The sequence below is a fragment of the Coturnix japonica genome, chromosome 15 (genome assembly GCF_054131305.1).
Source record: "Coturnix japonica strain WE chromosome 15, WE-NBRP24, whole genome shotgun sequence".
NCBI lineage: Eukaryota > Metazoa > Chordata > Aves > Galliformes > Phasianidae > Coturnix > Coturnix japonica.
The window spans coordinates 8,488,078-8,510,890 of record NC_140677.1 but is presented as its reverse complement, the minus strand read 5'-3'; the positions used below and the strand labels follow the sequence as shown (position 1 = coordinate 8,510,890).

The 22,813-nt window shown below is 65.2% G+C and overlaps 2 protein-coding genes across 4 annotated transcripts; both read left to right on the top strand.

Moving 5' to 3' along the window:
- The first annotated feature begins 1,350 nt into the window (after positions 1–1,350).
- On the top strand, positions 1,351–13,517 carry LOC107319878 (laminin subunit beta-2-like). Of its 3 annotated transcripts, none has more exons than XM_085516792.1 (35): positions 1,351–1,483; positions 2,522–2,571; positions 3,050–3,225; positions 3,301–3,424; positions 3,498–3,571; positions 3,658–3,846; positions 3,916–3,979; positions 4,055–4,257; positions 4,325–4,445; positions 4,561–4,749; positions 4,822–5,001; positions 5,285–5,397; positions 5,516–5,595; positions 5,823–5,979; positions 6,126–6,278; positions 6,356–6,514; positions 6,593–6,714; positions 7,307–7,427; positions 7,699–7,891; positions 8,070–8,213; positions 8,345–8,576; positions 8,946–9,109; positions 9,191–9,415; positions 9,493–9,707; positions 9,783–9,879; positions 10,377–10,752; positions 10,822–11,006; positions 11,303–11,532; positions 11,661–11,864; positions 12,001–12,145; positions 12,229–12,436; positions 12,510–12,651; positions 12,805–12,981; positions 13,052–13,208; positions 13,282–13,517. In XM_085516792.1, exons 2-35 carry the CDS (start codon positions 2,541–2,543, stop codon positions 13,413–13,415), a joined length of 5,484 nt encoding a protein of 1,827 aa, XP_085372918.1. In that variant the 5' UTR covers positions 1,351–1,483; positions 2,522–2,540; the 3' UTR covers positions 13,416–13,517. The 3 variants fall into 3 exon arrangements, with proteins under 3 accessions (XP_085372918.1, XP_032303222.2, XP_015730670.2); XM_015875184.3 differs by lacking the exon at positions 1,351–1,483 and adding an exon at positions 1,861–1,982; XM_032447331.2 differs by lacking the exon at positions 6,126–6,278.
- Positions 13,518–13,587: 70 nt separating this feature from the next.
- Positions 13,588–22,715, top strand: LAMB2 (laminin subunit beta 2). Its single transcript, XM_015875185.3, has 32 exons — positions 13,588–13,883; positions 14,045–14,220; positions 14,292–14,427; positions 14,545–14,618; positions 14,731–14,919; positions 14,993–15,056; positions 15,554–15,756; positions 15,837–15,957; positions 16,073–16,261; positions 16,357–16,536; positions 16,604–16,716; positions 16,793–16,872; positions 16,948–17,083; positions 17,191–17,346; positions 17,429–17,556; positions 17,634–17,751; positions 17,835–18,027; positions 18,104–18,247; positions 18,337–18,568; positions 18,645–18,808; positions 18,883–19,107; positions 19,544–19,758; positions 19,839–19,935; positions 20,001–20,373; positions 20,459–20,643; positions 20,720–20,961; positions 21,026–21,229; positions 21,300–21,444; positions 21,530–21,737; positions 21,818–21,959; positions 22,037–22,373; positions 22,457–22,715. Exons 1-32 carry the CDS (start codon positions 13,811–13,813, stop codon positions 22,591–22,593), a joined length of 5,379 nt encoding a protein of 1,792 aa, XP_015730671.2. The 5' UTR covers positions 13,588–13,810; the 3' UTR covers positions 22,594–22,715.
- Positions 22,716–22,813: the final 98 nt, after the last annotated feature.

Below are 22,813 nucleotides of genomic sequence, written 5' to 3'. Positions count from 1 at the left end.
AATGAAGGAATGCCTGGCGCGGATGGCAGATGCTCCAGCCGAGTAGCCGTGGTGCCATGCTGGTATAAACTGGCACAGATCTGCATTCCGGGTTAGTTCCCGGCTTGGTGCTGCGCTGTGGGCGCTTTGCCAGGTCCCGTTTGCCTGCCCCCCTCCCTCTCCCCTCGGGATCCCTTTCTGCCGGCTAATTCAACAGCGATGCCATTGTTTGCTGCCGTGTGATCCGGCTCCGTTTGTCCCGCCGGGCCATCGGTGCGCTGACCCAGCACTAACGGTGGTGGGACCGCGGCCCCAGCCGAGCGGCAGCTCCTCCCGGTGCATCGAACAGCCGTGAGCTGCAGCACCCTGGTGAGTCAGCCCCCGTGGCACGCGGGGAGCCCGAGCAAAGTCCTCAGGCAGGGAAGAGGTGAAGCAGCTCTGATCGCTGGGGATGTTCCGGGAGGCGTCGGCCGCCCGCTGGGTGCACTGAAGTTGGTCCAGCGGGGCTGGCCAGGCGTGGGAGGCTGCACTGCACACCGGCTCAGCACTGCGGGAGGAGCTGAGCTCACTGCCCCCACCTGTGTCAGGGCTCCAGCTGCTCTGGGTGGGAAATCACAGCCTTTGGCAGGCCGGGATGTGGCCCATTTGCACTGCTGGCTGCTCACATCCTCAAAAGGATCCTGAGAATCCCTCCCTCTCCCATTTCCAAGGCTGGAGATCCTATTACAGCCACCTTTATCAGGCCACTGGCGATCTCCCCAAAGCAAATAAGATGTGCTTGGCAAGATACATCAGTATAGACATGCTGGCCCGTGCTAATGGCTCTTTATCAGCTCATCTCCTCCCAGCTCTCCTATTACCTCAGCAGAGCCAAGGTCGGTGCCCGGTCAGTGCCGTGGGACCCTTGCTGAGCACGGCCCTTCCCTTCCTGCGGGCTTCCCCTGCGCAGTGCCTGGCCATGGGGCTGCACATCCACCCCGCCCCGAGCCCCGGCGTCCCTCGCCCAGCCGAGGTGTATGGGATGAGCTGCATTGACACGCACCGAGTGCCGCCGGGCCCTGGGGGCTTTGTTACCTTCCTTTCTCCCTGCCCAGCGGCACGCAGCCAGAGCACGGCCTTGGTGCAGGCACGCGGGTCCTCTTCCTTCCTTCAGCCTTGGCTAATAAAAGGCACCGTGTGACAGTGAGGGCTTTGTTGGGCTCCAGCGGTCTCGGGGATCCCAGGCAGCGCCGGTGGGCATGGGGTGAGTGGGGCTGGCTTAGGGCTGTGCTGTGCTGTGCTGTCCGTGGGCCACCTCCGCCCGGCACCCCGCCTTTGCCTCACCTTGCTGCACCTCGGCGCAGGCAGGGCCCTCCCTCCCTGGCACGGCGCACGGAGGAGGAGACATTTGCCGGCTGCCCTCCTCCAGGAACCAGCGGCCGAGCGCAGCAGGGCCGTCCCGGCTCCGCTCTCGGCCCCCAGAGGGCACGGCCACCTGCCCGGCCCGCCGGCCCCACGTGCACAGGTAGGAGCGGCTGCGGGGCCCCGGGGCACGGCGTGGCCTCGCGGTTGCGCGTGGGCATTGGGCACCCGGCACGGCCCTAGTGCTGAGCCCGGGCGGTGCCCCGCGGCATCCCCAGCCGGGGGGGCGATGGGGCCTTGGCTTGGCCCCGTGGAAGCCGAGCCAGCCGCCCCTCGAGGCGCCTTTGTTGGCAGCGGGGCGTGCCGGTGCTGCCGACGCCTGGCTGTGCCGCTTGGCCGGAGCCGGCCCCGCAGCCCCACGGGCGGGCAGTGGGGGCCTCCAGGCAGAAGGAATCGGCAGTGACATTCCCGTAGCCTGGAGACCGCCGTCCCATTCAGTGGGCAGCGCATTTGAATAAGAATCGTGTGTGTCTGTGTGCGTGCGGGGGGGGTGGGAGGCCGGACGGCTGCTTTCCCATCGCCTCGGCTCAGTTCTGCACGCCCGGATCGGGGCGCTTTGCCCTCATTCACCTCCGGCCTCGCTACATCGCTGCAGCACCCAGGTACTGCCGGGCCGGGGTCGGGGCTGGGGAGCGCTCAGTGCTGCCTGTCCCACCCATTGGCACCGCATTGAGGGGGACCGGAGCCGGGCAGAGCGCGGGCAGCCGGCCGGGATGGGCGCATGGCGTCCCCAGCACTGCGGGGCTGCACGCGGGGCAGGAAGGCCGTGCTGGGCGGTGCGGGGTCAGGCTTTGAAAGAGCCTTCCCAAGGCTGGAAAGAGGCGGTGACGGCGGAGAACGGAGCGCAACAGGCAGCAAGAGCCTAAATTTAACAGCAGGACCCGGGCAGCTGCAGGATGTGCTTTCCTGGCCTGCTCCAGCCCTGCTGGCTCTTGTCTCCAGGTGTCCCTGGAACCCAATGGGGACACCGGTGTCAGAGGCAGACATGGAGGCAGGGAGATGCTCCCTGGGCTACAGGATGGAGTTTGGGGGCGCAGCCATGGGGCTGGGGATGCGGCTGAGAGATGGTGATGCATGTGTGGGGCTGGAGGGGCCCAGGCAGTGCTGCCCCACGCTGCAGCCCCACGTCTGTGCCCCACAGGCAGGGCCCGTGGCTGCCCATGGATGTCCTGGTGCTCTCTCTCCTCCTGGGTAAGTGCTGCTCCCGCAGTGCCCGGGGCTGCGATGGCCCCAGGACTGCTGACCTGTGTGGGGGCTGTGGGTCGTAGGGCCATGTTGATGCAGTGAGGGCCCGGGCACTGCAAATCCCAGCCAGGAATCCACGCTGCACTGAGCCCTGCAGGATTAGCAAGCACCTGACCTGGCTCCCGGCTCCCCCTGGCACCACTCCATGAGCCGGGTGCCCGCAGCACCCACACTCCCCCTCCCCATCCCCTCCTGCCAGCAACCCCCAGCCCAGCTTTCCCTTACTGTCACTGCTCTCCCGGCCCTTTCCCTGCCCCCCGGTCACGAGGCCACAGCCGCGCTGCCAGCACCTTTCCGGGTCATGGAGCTTCATGCTGCATCAGTGGGTCAGGATGTGGGGGTGGCGCAGGATGGGGGTGGGGTAGCACAGGGCTACGGGGTGTGGGTTTGTGGTGCAGCCCCCCAGCCCCTGCGCTCTGTGCAGCGGGGGTGCCAGCATCAGGGGGCTGGGAAGAGCCGGATCCATCCCAGGGCTGTGCCCGCGGCAGCTGCTACCCGGCCACCGGCAACCTGCTGGTGGGGAGAGCACAGCAGCTCAGCGCCTCGTCCACCTGCGGGCTGCAGGGACCCCAGGAGTACTGCATCGTCAGCCACCTCCAGGTGAGCCTATGGCACAGCACAGCATGGCACGGTGTGCTGCTGCAGCCACCACGGTGATTGATGCTCCCCATGCAGGACTCTGAGAAATGCTTCACATGCGACTCACGAAACCCGGCCCTACGTGAGAGCCACCGCATCGAGAACGTCATCTACCTGCACGGCCCCCACAGCGAGAGGAGCTGGTGGCAGTCGGAGAATGGTGAGAGCATGGCCACCCCATGTGTGTCCCCACGTGGGCTGCATGCCTCAGCCAACACCATCCATCCCTGCAGGCGTGGAGCGCGTCAGCATCCAGCTGGACCTGGAGGGCGAGTTCCACTTCACGCACCTCATCATGAAGTTCAAGGTGGGTGCACGGAGCACAGTGGGACAGACCCCATGACCCACTGGTCCCTACCCCACCATGTGTCCCCCCTTCCTGTGTGCCCGCAGACCTTCCGCCCCGCAGCCATGCTGGTGGAGCGCTCGGCCGACTCAGGCCGCAGCTGGAAGGTGTATCGCTACTTCGCATACAACTGCTCCAAGCTGTTCCCCGGCATCCCCACACATCCCTCGGGGCACATCGGCGAGGTGCTGTGTGAGCAGCGCTACTCTGAGATCGAGCCCTCCAGCCACGGCGAGGTGTGTACGGCTGGGTGGGGTGAGGAGATGGGGGTGGGGGATGCGCTGACACGCTACATCCACCTCCAGGTCATCTTCAAGGTGCTGGACCCCTCCATCCCAGTGGTGGACCCATACAGCCCTGACATCCAGGGTGAGTGTCCATTGGGATGGGATGCCGCTCTGGGGCAGCACTGTGAGCACTGATGATGCCACCTGTGCTACCCAGAGCTGCTGCGTGTCACCAACCTGCGGGTGAACCTCACCAAGCTGCACACGCTGGGGGACAACCTGCTGGACTCGCGGCGGGAGGTGCTGCACAAATACTACTACGCAGTGGATGAGCTGGTGATGCGCGGGAGCTGCTTCTGCCACGGCCACGCCGCCGAGTGTGCGCCTGCACCTGGTGCTCCGCCATCTGTCCCCGGCATGGTGAGCTGGGCATGGCACGGTGTGGCACAGGGTGACTGCCTGGGCTGATCCAGGTGCTCTCTCCCAGATCCATGGGCGCTGTGTCTGCAAGCACCACACGCAGGGGCTGAACTGTGAGCGCTGCGAGGACTTCTACCACGAGCTGCCCTGGCGCCCGGCTGAGGGCTCCAGCACCAACGCCTGCCGCCGTGAGTGCCACGAGCCCACAGCTGCACGGCGCAGGGCTGTGGGGTCCTGCTCTGCATGCTGGGGCTTGGGGTCCTGCGTGCGGTGGGTCGGGTACCAGGGGTGCCGTCCTCACAGGGTGCGACTGCAACGAGCACTCACGGCGCTGCCACTTCGACATGGCCGTGTTCCTGGCCACTGGGAATAGCAGCGGGGCCGTGTGTGACGGCTGCCAGCACAACACCATGGGCCGCCGCTGCCACCTCTGCAAGCCCTTCTACTACCGGCACCCACGCTCCGATATCCGCGCTCCCACCGCCTGCGTCCGTGAGTGCCCCCCCTGCCCCCGACCCCGTGTCCCCCCCGCCACCTGCCCCAGCTGCACTGATGTCCCCACAGCGTGTGACTGTGACCCTGCGGGATCGCTGGACGGCGGCGCCTGCGATGCCCACACGGACGTGGCGCTGGGTATGATCGCGGGGCAGTGCCGCTGCAAGGAGAACGTGGCTGGGCCGCGATGCGACCGCTGCCAGCACGGAGCCTACGGCCTCAGCCAGGGAGACCCTCAGGGCTGCCAGCGTGAGCTGGGGCTGGGCTGGGCATGGGCATGGGGGTGGAGGGTTTGTGTGGGGACAGATGTGGTGATGTAGGGATGGGGATGGGGGAATATGGGTGGAGGAATGGGGATGAGGGAGGGTAAGGGAAAGGGGGATGAACAATAGTGCAACAGGGACTCAAGGTCATGGGGCAAGGAGGGAGGTCTGCGGAGCTGCTGGTTGCACATCACTGGGTGCACTGGGGGCTGTGGTGGGTGGCAGTGCTGCGTGGCAGCCCACCATGTGTGTGTTTGTGTGCTGGGCAGCGTGCCGCTGTGACCCACGGGGCACGGTGGCGGGCAGCTCCCCCTGTGATCCCATCAGCGGGGACTGCTACTGCAAGCGCTTCGTGGCCGGGCGCTCCTGCAGCCAGTGCGTGGTAAGTGCCCCCCAGCCCCACACTGTGCTCCATTGCCTTGGCTCTCCCCAGCCCCACAGCATGTCTCAGGGCTGGGTTGGCCCCACACCTACTCTCCATCTCTCCCATTTTACTGCAGCCTGAATTCTGGGGCCTGAGCTATGATGTAGGGGGCTGCCGGCCCTGCTCCTGTGACTTTGGAGGAGCCTACAGCAACCGGTGAGGCCCCACAGTACTGCCCAGCAGGGCACAGGGGCACAGGGATGGGGGTGGGGACAGGGAGTGATGGGGCCATTGCTGGAGGGATGGGGACAGGGCTTTACAGTGGAGACAGACTGGTGCGGAATTGGGGGTGGTCTCTGTGCCTGGAAGTGGAGGGATGGGGACAGGGGGGGATGAGGGTGAGGCACAGTCGGACAGAAAGATGGATAAGGGCAATTCCCCAGGTGCTCCATGGAGGACGGGGCCTGTCCCTGCCGCCCCCACCTCATGGGCCGGCAGTGTGACCAGGTGCAGCCTGGCTTCTTCTGTGCACCCCTTGACCACTACACCTATGAAGCTGAGCAAGCCACAGGCCACGGGCCCAGCCACCCCCAGCTCCCAGTGAGTGTCTCCAGCCTGGGCTGCCATGGTGCCCCATGCCTTCTGTATGGCCATCCCCATGCTCTATGCATGGCTATCCCCATGCATGGCCGTCCCCATGCTCCCTGCATGTCCATCCCCATGCATGGCTGTCCCCATCCCTGCAGGGCGCTGTGCGTGCAGAGGTGCCCCAGGACTGCCCCCAGCACCGCAATGGGGACCCAGCGGGGCGGAAGGCACGTGCTCGGCCCCAGCACAGTCCTCCCCGTGCCCCCCAGCCCCGCACAGCCCCACACCACAGCGTCCAGCGGCCCCCCAAGGTGAGAGCCAGGGTGAGGAGGGGGCAAGGCAGGGCACAGCCTTGGGCTGGGGCTGAGCCATGCGATGCCGTGCCCAGCCCGACGTGGAGCCGGTGCTGCGGGATGGGGACGGGCGCATGGTGACGTGGACTGGACCGGGGTTTGCCCGTGTGCGGGATGGGGCCGGGCTGACATTCCACGTGGACAACGTGCCCTACCCAATGGAGTACGAGCTGCTGCTGCGTTATGAGCCCGAGGTGAGAGCGGCTGTGGGATCACCCCGGTGTGCACCGTGTAGCACCGCCGGTGCTGATGGCTCTTGTATCCCATTGCAGTCAACCGAGGACTGGGAGGCTGTGGTGAGCGTCAGCTCCCGGGTGCTGCCCACCAGCCCCCGCTGTGGGAACCTGCTGCCCTCCGAGCAGATGTACCGCGAGGGCCTGCCCCACAGCCAGAGGTAGGATGGGGTGGGGGGATTGGACGAGGATGGAGATGGAGACGGGGAAGAGATGGGATGGGATGAGATTGGGAATGAAGTAGGGGTGGAAAAGAGATGGAGATGTGGATGGGGTGGGATTGGGAGAGGGAGGAGATTGGGGATGTGGATGGGAATGGGATTGGGTTGAAGACTGATATCAGAATGAGAATAGGAATGGGGGTGTAGACAGGTTGGGCTTGAGAATGAACATGAGTTTGGGGATGGAGATGGGGATGAGACTGGGTACGGAGATGAGAATGGGAATGCACATAGGATAAAGGTGGAGGTGTGCACGAGAGGATGTGATGGGATGAAATAGAGAGATGGAATGAGGATGGAACTGGGAATGAGGTGAGATAGGATAGGGATGGGAATGAAGATAGGATCAGGACAGGGAGATGGACCACACTGCCACACTTCCAGAACTGAGGGATGGGCATTAGGATGTGGCTGATATGGTACGGAGGATAGTCCTACCACACAGGTCAGGGAATCAGGCTAATGAAGGTGGCCAGGTCCTGCTGCATTCTTCTGTCCATCTCCCCGTGCCTCACTGCCTTCCTTTTGACAGGTATGTGCTGCTGTCCCGCCCCTTTTGCTTTGAGCCCAGCACCCCATATGAAGTAACTGTGCGGCTGCAGAGAGCCGGTGTCACCCAACGCCACCCCAGTGCCTTCATCCTCATCGACTCAGTAAGGGGGTCCCAACACATCCCACACCTGGTGGGGAGAGGGGCATGGGTGGGTGAGACACACATAGATAGGGTGTTGGATAGAAATGGGACAGGGTGGAAAGGGAGATGAAGGGGCTGGTGTTGCAGCTGGGTCTGGGGCAGGGAATGAGGACAGAGATGTTGATGGGATGGGGCTGTGCATGTGAATGGAGATGTCAGTGGGGCTGTGGATCTCGATGGAGTTGGGGCTGGTTCAGGGACAGCCCCACCACCTCCGTGCTGCCCCACAGCTGGTGCTGCTGCCACGTGTGCCAGAGCTGCCGGGCTTCCACGGGGCAGCGGCGGAGGCGGTGCAGCGTCTGGAGGAGCTGGAGCGCTACCGGTGCCTGGAGGCTTTCCATATGGCCCCACCACACACCCTGGCCGAGGCCTGTGCCCGCCTGATCTGCAGCATCTCAGCCATGCTGCATGACGGAGCGCTGCGTGAGTGGGGGGCTGTGGGGATGAGGGGCTGTGAGCAAGTGGGTGGGTGAGTGGGCTACGGTACAGCCATGCTCAGCGCAGCAAGGCTGGATAATGGCTGGCACGGGAGAGGGCAAGGGATGGTGGCAGCGTGTGGCATGGCATCCCCGTACCCAGCCACATCACTGCCACCCTGCAGCCTGCCAGTGCGACCCGCAGGGCTCCCGCAGCAGCGTGTGCCAGGTGCAGTCAGGGCAGTGTGAGTGCAAGCCCCACGTCCTCGGCCGCCGCTGTGACCGCTGTGCAGCCGGCAGCTATGGCTTCGGACCCACGGGGTGCAGCCGTGAGTAGCGGGGTCTGCTGGCATGTCAGGCATGATGGAGTGGGATCCCTCTGTCTGTCTGTCTGTCCATCCCACTGGGATGGTGATCTCTGGCATGAGGTCACCCTGACATGAGCCATGCCATTCCACAGCCTGCGCCTGCTCCCCGGAGGGCTCCGTGTCCCAGCTGTGTGATGCAGGCAGTGGGCAGTGCCGGTGCCAGCCAGGCATCGTGGGCCGGCAGTGTGACCGCTGCCAGCCGGGACACTGGGGCTTCCCCAGCTGCAGGCCATGCCAGTGCAATGGGCACACCGAGGAGTGCGACCTGCGGACGGGCAGCTGCCTGCACTGCCGTGACCACACCACCGGCCGGCACTGCGAGAGGTGAGCATGGCTGCTGGGACAGCTTGGCATGGCATGGCATGGCATGATACTTACAGCACTGAGGAGGTGAGGTGAGAAGGAGTGAATGGGATCGAGCAGGTTTAGATTGTATGAGATGGGATGGGGTGAGAAAAGATGAGATGGAATGGGATTGGGTGGGGTTAGAGTAGATGGATGGGATGAGATAAGATGTGATGCGATGGTATAGGATAGGCTAGGGTAGCTTGGGATGGGATGGGGTAAGACAAGATGGAATGAGAAGGAATAAAATGTGATGGTGGAACTGGATGAGACGGGTTAGGATTAATGGGATGGGATTTGATGAAATAGATGGGATGGACATCTGAGACCTCATTCCTGCCCTTGCAGGTGCCAGGATGGTTATTATGGAGACCCAGTGCTGGGCTCAGGGCAGCAGTGCCGTCCCTGTCCCTGCCCTGGGTACCCCGGCACGCAGCACTACCACGGCAGCGCCTGCCATGCCGACGAGGAGACTGACCACATCGTGTGCCTCTGTGCACCTGGATACACCGGTGAGGGGCAGAATGGCACCGTGCTGCAGAAGCCCAGCAAGGGGGCCGAGGTTCCATCACCCACACCCCATGTCCGCACAGGGCCCCGCTGCGACCGCTGCTCTCCGGGCTACTTCGGGATGCCGGAGGTGGAGGGAGGAGTGTGCCGGCCCTGCCAGTGCAACAACAACATTGACCCCAGTGACCCGGGGGCCTGTGACCCGCACACCGGGCACTGCCGCCGCTGCCTGTACCACACCGCTGGGCCCCGCTGTGCCCAGTGCCAGCCCGGCTATTTTGGCAATGCCCTGCAGCGCAGCTGCCGCCGTGAGTTGGGGCTGTGGGCACGCAGGGCTTTGGGGTAGCGCAGGGCCGAGCCCCACATGGCTGCCCACCACCCACAGGCTGTAGCTGTGACCCGCGGGGAACGCTGTCTGCCCACTGCACCGCTGGCACCTGCAGCTGTGACCGCGCCACGGGAGCCTGCGCCTGCAGAGCCAATGTGGTGGGCAGGAGCTGCGACCGCTGTGCACCCAACTTCTGGAACCTGGGGGGAGCGGGGGGATGTCAGCCTTGTGGATGCCATCCCATGCACTCCACACACCCTGCTTGCGACGAGGTGAGCATCCCAGCGTGGGTCCTGCATCCTCTGGTGGTGAGAATGGGTGGGCTGAGCACCCTGCTCTCGCTGCAGGTCACGGGGCAGTGCCGCTGCCACCCCGGCTTTGGTGGCCGTGTCTGTTCCCAGTGCCAGGAGAATCACTGGGGAGACCCTGAGCTGCAGTGCCGAGGTGAGAGCATGGCCCGGGGACTGTCCGTGTACAGGGGCATGGGGACCCTGGGGAAAGAGGAGTCTTAGGGATACAGGCTGCCCTTGGGACAAGGGTTGAGATATGGGGTACATGGGGTCTCCTGGGAATATGGGAACCTTGGGGAAGGAGGAGTCCTGGGGACATAGAGAGTCCTGGGGACATAGGGTGAGATTTTGGCTACGTGGGGATTCCTGGGAACATGGAGAGGATCCTGTGGATGTGAAGGAGCTTGGGGACATAATGAACTCGTGGGGATATGGTGGGACCCTGGCAATAGGGATGAACCTGGAACCATAGTGTGATGCTGAGAACATGGTGGGATGCCAGGGACGTGGGATGGGGACACGGTGAGTCTCTGGGGACCCTAGGTATGTGATGGGACCCTGGAACCATGGGTGACCCAGGGGACACGGTGCCACTCTGAGGACACAGGGGCCTCTGGAGGGACCAGGCTGTGACAGTTCCCATCTCCACAGCCTGCGAGTGTGAGCCGCTGGGTGCCGAGAGCCCACAGTGCGACCGAGCCAGTGGGCAGTGCCAGTGCCGGCCAGGCTTTGGGGGGCTGCGCTGCGACCACTGCCAGCGGGGCTACCAGACCGCCTTCCCTCACTGCTCTCCGTGCCACCCTTGCTTTGGGCGCTGGGATGCAGTGCTGGGCAGCCTGCAGGATGGGCTGCAGCACCTTGGGGCACGGGTACAGGCACTGCGTGAGGGAGGGGCTGCAGCCCCACTCAGCCCCCGCCTGCGAGCGCTAGAGGATGCCTTGAAGCATGTAGAGCGGCTGCTGGGTGAGGGGAGCAGCCCCAGTAGCCCCCTCCTGCAGGAGCTGGCCGGGCAGCTGGATGGCACCAGGCAAGTGCATGCAGTGGGCTTGGGGGAGTTTATGCATCCAGAGGTATTTGAGAGCTCTCTGCCCCATAGCACTGAGCTGGACAACTTCTGGAAGAGGCTTCAAGAGCTGGAGCAACATGTGGATCAGCTGGAGCAGGCTGATGCGCTGCACCATGGCCGGCTGACCAGGCTGAGCCATGAGCTGGGTGGGCTCAACCAAACCACCTCCCATCTGCAAGCTGTCCTCGGCACCGTGACAGCAGCAGGATTCAGGGGTAAGGGCATCCAGTGAGGGCTTTGGGGGGTATAGGGGCTGGGAGAGCCGTGCCATGATACTGGGTGTGTAGTAGGGGCTGGGAGAGCCGTGCCTGGATGCTGGGTGTGTGGTGGGACTCTGGGGAAGTGGGGGGTGCTAGGAATAGAGGGACCTTGGGGAAGTGGTGGGACTTAGGAGATCCTGGGACATGGGGAGCTCGTGGGGACATGGAGAGACACGAGGGACATGGCTGATCCTGGAGCCATAACAGGATGCTGGGGATGTGGTGGGACTGGAGGGACACTGTACCTGCAGACTCATACCGGAGCATCGTGGCGGCAGCACGGGACTCACGGCAGGCAGAGATGGTGGCCAATGGCACAGCAGGTGAGCTGAGTGCAGCACGGGCCATGCAGCAGGCAGCTGAGCAGGCACTGCAGCAGCGGGGCGATGCGTTCCGCCGGAGCACGGCCGCACAGCGCAAATCCCTGCGGGAGGCACAGAAACGGGTGTCAGGGCTCAGCGTGGCCGGGATCAATGAGAAGGTGAGAGTGGGATGGGGGAAAAAGGGCTCAGGGTGAGCACATCGTGGGTGACACGTGGGCTACTTTGCCCTTGTGCCAGCTGGGATGAGGGTCTGCCCATTCAAACTCCACCTTTTGGATCCCTGCAGGTTTGTGGAGTTCCTGGAGACCGGAGCTGTGCAGAATCGCTGTGTGGAGGAGCTCTGTGCCGGGACAGTGCGGGGACGCGGCACTGCGGGGGGGTGGGCTGCACGGGGGCCATGCCTGTGTCAGACCAAGCCCTGAGCAGCGCCCGCAATGCCTCACAGCAGCTGGAGGTGGCCTTGGGACAGCTGAGTGCTGTAACACAGAAGGTAGGGACAGTGTCCCTATGTGCTGGGTTCCCTTTGTGCCCACTTGAACATCACACCTGTGCCCACTTCTGGCTCAATGGCGGCCCCTTGCACATCCCAGCTGTAAACCCCCTGGTGCCCCTTGGTTACACCCCAGATGCAGGAGGTGCAGGACCTGGCGCGGGGTGCCCGCAGCCGTGCAGAGGAGGCGTTGGAACGTTCCCAGGCTGCCCGCAGCCGCACAGAGAAGGCGACAGCGCAGCTGAGGGACTTCATCCGCCGCATCAAAGCCTTCCTGTCAGGTAGGGCTGGCAGTGTGTGGGCACTGGGCATGGTGCGGGGCGTTGTGCCCACCCTGAGCTCACCCTGCTCCCATGTCCTGCAGAGGAGGGAGCAGATCCAGGCAGCATTGAGCTGGTGGCACGGCAGGTGCTGAACATCTCCCTGCCCAGCAGCCCTGCACGCATCCAGGAGCTGCTGCGGGAGATGCAGGAGAGCATCAGCCAGCTGGATGGGGTGGATGCAGTGCTCAATGGCACGGCGCAGGGGCTGGAGGCTGCACAGGAGCTGCTGGCACAGGGACAGGATGCCAGGTGAGTGGCAATGTGCTGGATGGGGACGGTGACAGGGCCCTGAGCATGGCTGGAGATGTCTGTATCACCACAGGGAGCGAGCGGAAGGCGTGAGGGATGAGCTGGCAGGGACGCAGCTGGCGCTGCAGGTGGCACGGGCACAGGTGACGGCGACTGGGAGCACCCTGCGGAGCGCCAAGGACAGCATCCGGGCTGCTGAGGGCAAAGCCAGGGAGGTGAGAGGTGATATGGGAGATGGGGACCCTGGCACAGCCCCCAGTGTGGGGCACACAAGGAGAGCAAAGCCTCCTATGGGCATGGTGTGGTCACGCCATGGGTACCTGATGGGCACATGATGCCCACCCACCGCCTGTGCCCTGTGCACCCAGGTGGAGCGCAGGCTGCAGGCGCTGCAGGGGAAGGAGTCACGGCTGCAGCGGCGGCTGCGTGAGCTGGCACAGCGTGTCACTAACCTGCAGCAGCGCAGACGGGACGCCCAGCGCCTGGCACAGGATGCCCAGGATGGAGCACAACGTGCCACCGCCGCCTCCAGGACGCTCAGCCAGGTGAGCCCCGGCCTCGCAGCAGGCGGGGTGTGATGGGGGGAGCTCGGCTCACCGTGCCGTGTGCCCCCAGGACCTGGCGCAGGTGACTCAGCGCTACGTGATGCTCAAGGGCCGGGTTAGTGGGATGGCAGGGGCGGCCGGCGGGGCCCTGCAGCGTGTGACACGGCTGACGGCCGAGGCCAGGGACCTGCTGGATAAAGCCAACAGCAGCAAGAAGCGGCTGGAAGGTAAGGAGCGGCGTGGGACGGGGGCCGCCTGCTCGGTGCCCGCAGCCCACCCCGTGCCCGTGCCGTCCCGCAGAGCTGGAGCAGCACTTCGGGGCCAACGAGCAGGCGATGGCGGACAAGGCGACGCGGCTGCAGGCGCTGGAGCGGCAGGTGTCGGGGCTGCTGCAGGAGATCCGCGAGCGGGCCAACGCGTACGCCACCTGCTAAGGGAGCTCGACCCGCTCGGGACGCGGCCCCACGCGGCGTGGAACGAACCCGCGGGGTGTCTGTAGCGCGGCCCCGCCCGCAAATAAAGCGCTGAGCAGCGGCTGCCCGTGTCCGGCCTCTCACTGTCACGCGTGGCCGAGCCCCGCGCGTCCCCCCGCGGTACCCCCGGCCTCCGGCGGGGCGGTGCTGGCCCTTCCCGGCCCGGCGTGGGCCGCCGTGCGAAGGGACCGCCCCGCGAGTTCCGCGCAGCCCCGAGCGGCGCCACAACTTTGCGGAGGGGCGGCGAGAGGGAACCCCCCCCACCCTGCAACGCGCGCCCACCCACGCGAGACCGGACCCCACGCGGCGGCACCTGCACCCCGAGTCCCGCGCCCCGAGTCCCGCGCCCCGCCGCAATGCGCGGCTCCGCAGCCTTCCTCCCCCCGCTCCTCCTCGTCCTCCTCTCCCTCCCGGTCCCGCTGCTGTCCGGTAAGTGCGCGGCGCCCACTCGCGGAACGCCCTCGGGTTGGGGTCCGGGCCCCGCGGAGCATTTCCGGGCGGATCGCGGAAGGGCCCCCGCTTCGGGGCTGTGCGGGACGGGAACGGAGCTCCGCGTGGGGTCCGGCCTCATCCACCCGCTGCCCACGCAGGGCCGGGAGGGGCCGCGTGGGCCGTTTCTTCTCCCGACGCCCCGCAGGGCTGCGCCCGCGGCAGCTGCTACCCGGCCACCGGGGACCTCCTGGTGGGCAGAGCCCCCCGGCTCAGCGCCTCGTCCACCTGCGGGCTGCGGCGGCCACAGCCCTACTGCATCGTCAGCCACCTCCAGGTGAGGCGGGGGATGGGGACGGGGGACGGGGATGCGGTGGGGCGGGGTGACCGCGGAGTCCCCTCCCGCAGGAGGAGAAGAAGTGCTTCGTCTGTGACTCGCGGAGACCCTACGACGCCCGCAGCAATACCGACAGCCACCGCATTGAGAACGTGCTGACCACCTTTGCCCCCCGCCCCAAGAAGGCCTGGTGGCAGGCGGAGAACGGTGAGTAATAGAGCGTCCCTGGGGGGCTGCTCTTCCCGTCCTCCCACACTGAGGAAGCCGTGACTCAGCCCTGTGCTGCTGTGGCCAAGGCTGGACTCACACGGGTGTCCCCCCCAGGCGTGGAGCACGTCAGTATCCAGCTGGACCTGGAGGCTGAATTCCACTTCACCCACCTCATCATGACCTTCAAGGTGGATGGCACAGACCCCATCACCCCGGCTGCCTTCCTGCCGGGTTTCCCCACCCTGCCACGTGCCTCCATCCATCCCGCCATGTGCCCCCCTCCCTCCATGTGCCCCGCAGACCTTCCGCCCCGCAGCCATGCTGGTGGAGCGCTCGGCCGACTTTGGCCGCAGCTGGAAGGTGTATCGCTACTTCGCCTATGACTGCGCTGCGTCCTTCCCCCACGTCCCCCGTGGACCCCTGCGCCGCATCGACGATGTGATCTGCGAGTCGCGCTACTCTGACATCGAGCCCTCCACCGAGGGAGAGGTGAGGCTCCGGCTGCACCCAGGGGCACTTTGGGGACCCCACTGTCCCTTCACCAGCCTTCTCCCTCCTGCAGGTGATCTATCGTGTGCTGGACCCAGCCATCCCCATCCGCGACCCCTACAGCCCCGCTATCCAGGGTGAGTCGCCCGCCCGTCTGCCGCCCCGCGGCTCTATTTTGGGTGCCACTATTTTGGCTGCTGTCTCTTCATGCTGAGCCCCACTGAGGGGCTGGATCTGGGAGCTTCCATACCCCTACATCAGGGTGTGGATGAGTGTGGGGCAGCGTCGAATGCCAAGCAATGGGAGACAGGGCCACGCCAGTGCCAGTGCAGTGGCCGTAGCCCTGCGGGAGGGAACCGGTGGTGGGCAGATGAACGGCACAGGATGCAGTGGGTTAATGGCTCAGGCTAAATTTAGGCTGGGAGCAGGAGGAGAGGAATCTGCGGGGCCCGGCTGCTGGGAAGCTGCTGTCCCTGGGGAGCCGTCCTGCTGGCCCCATGTGCCGTGCAGCACCGCCAGCATGAAGCAGTCCATGCCCAGCCGTGGCACAGCCCGGTGCAATGCCCTGCAGCTGGGCACGGCCGCGTTCAGCGGATACGGGTGAGCAGAGCCAAGCTGCCAACTTTCTATGCAGACCTGCTGCGCGTCACCAACCTGCGGGTGAACCTCACCAAGCTGCACACGCTGGGGGACAACCTGCTGGACTCACGGCGGGAGATCCGCGAGAAGTATTACTATGCACTGTATGAGATGGTGCTGCGTGGAAACTGCTTCTGCTATGGGCACGCCTCCGAGTGTGCGCCGCTCAACGGGGCCACCGCCACTGCGGATGGCATGGTAGGTGACCCCAGTGCCGTGCTGCATTGGGGTGCCCACAGCGCTCTGTCCTGCAGCCCCTCACTGCAGCATCCCGGCAGGTCCATGGGCGCTGTGTTTGCAAGCACCACACGCAGGGGCTGAACTGTGAGCGCTGTGAGGACTTCTACCACGAGCTGCCCTGGCGCCCGGCTGAGGGCTCCAGCACCAACGCCTGCCGCCGTGAGTGCCACGAGCCCACAGCTGCACGGCGCGGGGCTGTGGGGTCCTGCTCTGCACGCTGGGGCTTGGGGTCCTGCGTGCGGTGGGTCGGGTACCAGGGGTGCCGTCCTCGCAGGGTGCGACTGCAACGAGCACTCACGGCGCTGCCACTTCGACATGGCCGTGTTCCTGGCCACCGGGAATAGCAGCGGGGCCGTGTGTGACGGCTGCCAGCACAACACCATGGGCCGCCGCTGCCACCTCTGCAAGCCCTTCTACTACAAGGACCCCAGCAAGGACCTGCGGGATCCTGCCGTGTGCCGAGGTCGGTGCTGTGGCGTGGGGTGACACAGGGCTGCATCCAGCCCCAGTGTTGTGGGCTGGCACAAGAGCTCTGGCACTGACCCTGCCTGTCCCCAGCCTGCAACTGTGACCCTGAGGGCACCGTGGATGGAGGGCTGTGCGATGGTGCCGATGACCCGGAGCGGGGGCTGATTGCGGGGCAGTGCCGCTGCAAGGAGCACGTGCAGGGCCCTCGCTGCGACCGCTGCAAAGCTGGCTTTTTCGGGCTCAGTGCTGCCAACCCACAGGGCTGCCAGCGTACGTACTGGGGTATGGGGTCACCCAGCGGTGTCGGGCACCAGCACAGAGCACTGTCTGTGCGCAGGGTGTCGGTGTGACCCCCGTGGCACGGTGGCCGATGGCAGCCAGTGTGACCCCGTCAGCGGTGACTGCCTCTGCAAGCGGCTGGTGACCGGGCGCAGCTGTGATCAGTGCCTGGTGAGTGGAGCCCTGCACAGTGCTCAGGGCAGTGGCACCACAGCTGGCCGCTCACTGACCCCATTGCTCTCCACAGCCCGAGCACTGGGCTCTCAGCCACGATCTCCCTGGCTGCCGGCCTTGTGAGTGCGACGTAGGAGGTGCCCGTGACAACCGGTGAGTTTTGTCACAGCTCAGTGGAAGGGGCAATCCTTTAACCCTGGGGGGATGACGATGTGGTTGTGGGGCCAGGTGTGCCGCAGAGACGGGGCAGTGCCAGTGCCGCAGCCACATAGTGGGGCGGCAATGCGAGCAGGTGGAGCCCGGCTTCTATCGCATCAACCTGGACCACTACACCTATGAGGCCGAGGATGCCCAGCTGCACAAGGTGAGGGGCAGAGCTGGCCCTGGCACCACGTGGGGGCAGTGAGGCTGAGGTGCACGCTGACCGAGGCCCCTTTCAGGGTCCTGTCTCATCTCTGCGCCTTTCCCCAGGGCTCGGTAGTGGAGCGTGAGCCTCATGCAGGTCGCTCAGCCTCCTGGACAGGGTCAGGCTTTGCCCGCATGCAGGAGGGCGGCTGGGTAGAGTTTCACGTGAGCGACGTGCCCTTCTCCATGGAATATGATGTCATCATCCGCTACGAGCCCCAGGTGAGCCCCACTGATTGGGGTTTTGCACCTCTAGCATGCGGGGCTTTTGGTGCAGTGATTTCTGCCTGTTCTTTGCATGCAGCACCCGGAGCCCTGGAAGGAGGTGAGGGTGCAGGTGCTGCGCCCCAGCCCTGTGTCTGCCAGCAGCCCATGTGGGAACACCATCCCAGCCGATGACCAGCTCTCCACCAGCCTCCCATCTGGTGCCAGGTGAGTGTCCCAGCAGGGCTGAGCTGAACAGGGCTGATGGGAGACACTCAATTCCTCTTGCTCTGCTTTGTCCCCAGGTATGTGGTGCTGCCCCGTCCCATCTGCCTGGAGCAGGGTGTCTCCTACACCATCCGCCTGGAGCTGGGCTGTGCCACAGGGCAGCAGGACCCCACCGCCAGCGTGCTCATAGATTCGGTGAGGACTCTGGGATGGGGCTGCATGCTTCAGGGCGCACAAAGGACGTGGCATTAGGGTGATATTCTGCTGACCTCCCACAGCTGGTGCTCCTTCCCCGTTACTCCTCCATGGAAATGTTCAATGCGGGTGACCCCGCTGCCATGGGACGTCGGGAGACCTTTGAGAGGTATCGCTGCGCTCAGCATTTTCACACCGTGGTGCAGTCGCCGGTGGCCGAGCCCTGCTCCCGGCTCCTGCACAGCCTCTCAGCCATCCTGCACAACGGGGCACTGCGTGAGTACAGCCCTTACGGCCCTACACACCCCACACCGTATGCTGATGACAGGTACTCACTGTGTCCTGCCCGCAGCCTGCCTCTGCGACCCGCAGGGCTCACTCAGCGCCGAGTGCCAACCCCATGGCGGGCAGTGCCGCTGCAAGCCCAACGTTGTGGGACGGCGCTGCCACCGCTGCTCCCTGGGAACCTTCGGCTTTGGGCCTGGCGGGTGCCGACGTGAGTGTCTATCCAGAGCAACGGATACAGGGAGAGGTGCTCCCTGCTTGCCAGGGTCTTTAGCCCATAGATACTTCTATGCTTTGCAGCCTGCCAGTGCAGTGGTGAAGGATCGCTGAGTGCTATCTGCGACACCGTCACAGGGCAGTGTCCCTGCCGCGAGGGTGCCCACGGCTCACGCTGTGACCGCTGCCAGCCGGGCCACTGGGGCTTCCCAACCTGCCGGCCCTGCCAGTGCAATGGGCACGCTGAGGACTGTGACCCACACACGGGCAGCTGCCTTCGCTGCCGTGACCACACAGACGGCGAGAGGTGCCAGCGGTAAGCAGGGTGCTCGCTCACCTGGAGCGTGGCAGTGCCACAGTCAGCCCTAACCCCGCTTACTGCCCACCCCCAGGTGTGCGGCCGGGCACTTTGGGAACCCAGCGCTGGGCTCTGGCCAGCACTGCCGGCCCTGCCCCTGCCCCGACGGACCCAGCGGCCCCCGGCACTTTGCTGCCTCCTGCTACCAGGATGGGCGCTCCCGGCAGGTTGTCTGCCACTGCAGCCCTGGGTACACAGGTGGGTGCCTGCTGTGCCTTGCTCGGTGTCCCCAACCCCATCCCCAGGCACTGCACAGTGCTTTGTGCCCACAGGTCCCCGCTGTGACGAGTGTGCGCCCGGGTACTATGGGGACCCTCTGCAACCTGGTGGGCGCTGCCTGCCCTGCCAGTGCCACAATAACATCGATATGTCAGATCCTGAGGCATGTGACCGGCGCACAGGGCAGTGCCTGCGCTGCCTCTACAACACAGCAGGGCCATACTGTGCTGAGTGCCAGCCTGGGTACTATGGGGATGCCATGCAGCACAGTTGTAGGCGTGAGTATATACAGACATGCTATACGTGCCTCCTGCCCCAGCACTGCCAGAGCCCATGTGCACACCACTGTAAGGTCCCTGTTCTGCTGTGGCTACCTTCTCTGCCCATCCCCAGCACTGCTGCCCCGTCCTGTCCCAGCTACATCCTCATCTTGTGCCCATTCCTACCTCCCACCACCCATTCCCACCCTCACAGCCTCCCCGATTCTGTCTTTGACCTGTCCTTACCCCATCTCCATCTTGTCTCCATCCTATCCCTGCCCAGCCTATGTCTCTCCATTTTGCCCCATCCCATCCCTACCAGTACCCCTAGCTTCCCTAACTTGTAACCCTTACCCCATTCCCATCCTAATTCTGATCTGCTCCCACCCTTTCCCTGTCTGCATCCTAACCCCAACTCCTCCCATATCCCTACTCAGCCTCCCTCTGCTTCCAGGTTGCTCCTGCAATGCACTGGGCACCGACCCCAGCACCTGTGGGCCGCAGCAGTGCCAGTGCGACCCGCGCAGCGGGCAGTGCCACTGCCTGCCCCACGTGGAGGGGCAGAACTGTGACCGCTGCAGCCCCAACTTCTGGAACCTGGGCAGTGGGCAGGGCTGCGAGCCCTGTGCCTGCCACCCCCAGCACTCCTTGTCACCTGCATGCAACCAGGTGAGATGCCCCAGTGATGGGGAGGCTGAGAGAATGGCGTGGGAATGAGGTGCCAGCTTTGACTGTGTGGTGTCTTTCAGTTTACAGGGCAATGCTCGTGCCGGCCGGGCTTTGGGGGCCGGACCTGTGCCGACTGCCAGGAACAGCACTGGGGTGACCCACGGCTGCAGTGCAGAGGTGAGAGCTGGGTGGGCAGGGGCTGTGCCTTGCCCTGAGGCACCCTAACCGCTTTCTCCCCACAGCCTGTGACTGCGACCCCCGTGGCATCGCCAGCACCCAGTGCCATCGTGGCAGTGGGCACTGCGACTGCCGGCCCGGTGTCTCTGGCGTCCGCTGTGACCAATGCGCCCGGGGCTTTTCTGGCACCTTCCCGGCCTGCCAGCCTTGCCACCCCTGCTTTGGGGACTGGGACCGCGTGGTGCAGGACCTGGCCTCCCGCACCCGGGCTCTGGCACAGCGGGCCAGCCTCCTGCGGCACACCGGAGCTGCCGGTGCCTTTGAGAGCACCTTCCGACGGCTGGAGGAAAACCTGGCCACCGTGCGTGATGCAGTGGCCGCCCGCAATGCCACCGCCACCACGGCCACCTTCCTGACACGTGCCACGGAGGGCTTGCGGTGAGCACAGGGTGTGGGGCACAGCTGTGGGGCGTGGGGCAGGGCTCTGTGAGCGTGGCAGGTTTGTCACCTCCTTGCTTTGCAGGCAGCAGATCGGGGAGGCCACTGAGAAGCTGACACGGCTGGAGAGCGAGCTGACAGCGGCACAGGATGCCAATTTCAATGCTAGCCATGTGCTGGGCATGGTGGATCGTGGAGCCCGCACCCTCAACCACAGCCTGAATGAGCTGGGGCAGCGGCTGCATGCCCTCAAGACCTCCAATTTCCTTGGTAGGCGGCACTGAGGTTCTCACAGCAGTGTTCCATAGTGGCACGCAGGGGTCTCATGCTGTTCCACTGTCTCCAGGTGCCTTTGACAGCATCCGCCAGTCGCACTGGGAATCACAGGATGCTGAGCACCGAGCGGATGCCTCCACCCGTGTGGTACCCAGCCCTATTAGTGCTTCATCAGCCATGCGGCACCGCACCGAGCAGCTCCTGGCCAGCAGGAGGGATGCCTTCAACAGACAGAACGCAGCCAGCCGGCGGGTGCTGACGGAGCTGGCGGCCAGAGCACGGGAACTGAGCCTGCACCCGCTCAACAAGAAGGTGGGATGTGGGATGGGAGTGGGGTGTAGCACCTGGGAATGGCTCAACCCCGCCAGCCTTACAGGTGTGCGGCGCTGCTGGGGATGTGCCCTGCGCTGAGAGCCCCTGCGGAGGAGCCGGCTGCCGGGATGAGGACGGGGCACGACGCTGCGGGGGGCTGAGCTGTGGCGGGGCCGTCTCCACGGCTGACAGTGCGCTGGACCGAGCACGGCACGCACAGGAGGAGCTGCAGCGGGCAGCTGGAGAAGTGGCCCAGCTCACCCATAGGGTGTGTGATGTGAGTGGAAGTGGGTGGTGTGGCTGCGTGTGCTGGTGCTGATGGTCTCTGCTCCTCCCAGGTGGCTGAGGCCAAGGGGAAGGCGGATGAGGCTCGGCTGCAGGCGCAGGCGGCCCTGGACAAGGCTAACCAGACCAGGGCCCGTGTGGAGCACTCCAATAAGGAGCTGCGGGAGCTCATCAGCCACGTCAAAGCCTTCCTGAGCCGTGAGTACAGTGTGCAGGGGGGCTACCCCCACTGCCTCCTCTGCCCCAAGGCACAGGGGTTGATGCTGATGGCTTCCACCTGCAGAGGAGGGGGCCGATCCCGAGAGCATTGAGGTGGTGGCCAGCCGTGTGCTGGAGCTCTCTCTGCCTGCCTCACCGGCCCAGATCCACCTCCTGGCTGAGGAGATCAAGGCACGGGTGCGCAGCCTGGCCAGCGTGGATGCCATCCTGGAGCAGACAGCTGGTGATGTGCGCCAGGCTGGACAGCTGCTGCAGGATGCCCAGCGGGCCAAGTGAGTCTGGGGACATGGGGACATGGGGACACAGCCTGGCTGCAGCCTGAGGCACTGAAGCCGTACTGCCTTGGCTGCAGAGCACGGGCAGAGGGCGTGCGGGGCACAGCTGAAGCGGTGCAGCAGGCATTGGAGGAGGCGCGGCAAGCACAGGGCATGGCCGGGCAGGCACTGCACAGCACTGCTGCTGACATCCAGCACAGCCAACGCACCATCGGCACGGTAAGGGCACCCATTGCACTTGGCAGCCCCGTTGCCTGTCCCCACCACGGAGACACCCCATCACCGCCTGTCTCCAGATGCAGACACAGATGCTGGGCGCGGAGCAGCAGCTGGCTGCTGCCATGGAGCGGCTCGGTGTCCTGGAGGGTCAGACAGACTCCCTGAAGGTGAAGCGTGCCAACAACAGCCTGGCGGCCACACGTGCCCATGATGCAGCTGGTGTCGCACGGGACCGGGCCAGCGAAGCCAAGCAGGTGCTGGAGGGGCAGCTGAGGGATCGGTACCGGGCAGCCCAGGAGCTGGTACAGCACCGGGCACAAGGAGCGCAGCAGGCGGGCGGCCGGGCACAGCAGCTGCGCGAGGAGGCTGCCGGGCTGCTGCAGGATGCCCAGGGCAAGCTGCAGAAGCTGCGAGGTGAGGCCAGGAGGAGTGCTGGGGTTGGGGGGGTTGTGGTGTGGGGTTGTCCTCACCCACCCCCCCCATCTTCCCCCCCGTAGCTCTGGAGGAGGCGTACGAGCGCAATGAGCGGGTGCTGGATGCTAAGGCGGCCCAGCTGGATGGGCTGGAGGCCAGGATGAGGGAGGTGCTGGCCACCATCAACCAGCAGGTCCAGATCTACAACACGTGCCAGTGATGGCTGCCCACAGCCCACAGCTCACAGCCCACAGCCCACAGCCTCTGCCTGCCCCAGGGGTGGGGGGGCTCAGAGCGCCCTTGCAACGGGCACCGTGTGTGCGAATAAACTACCCAGCAACATTCTCGTCTGTATATTACAGCTCCCATCCCCACCTGCTAGTGCAGGGCTGCCATTGGGGCCGGGGGGCTGCGGCGGGTGCCGTGCGTGCAGAGCTGAG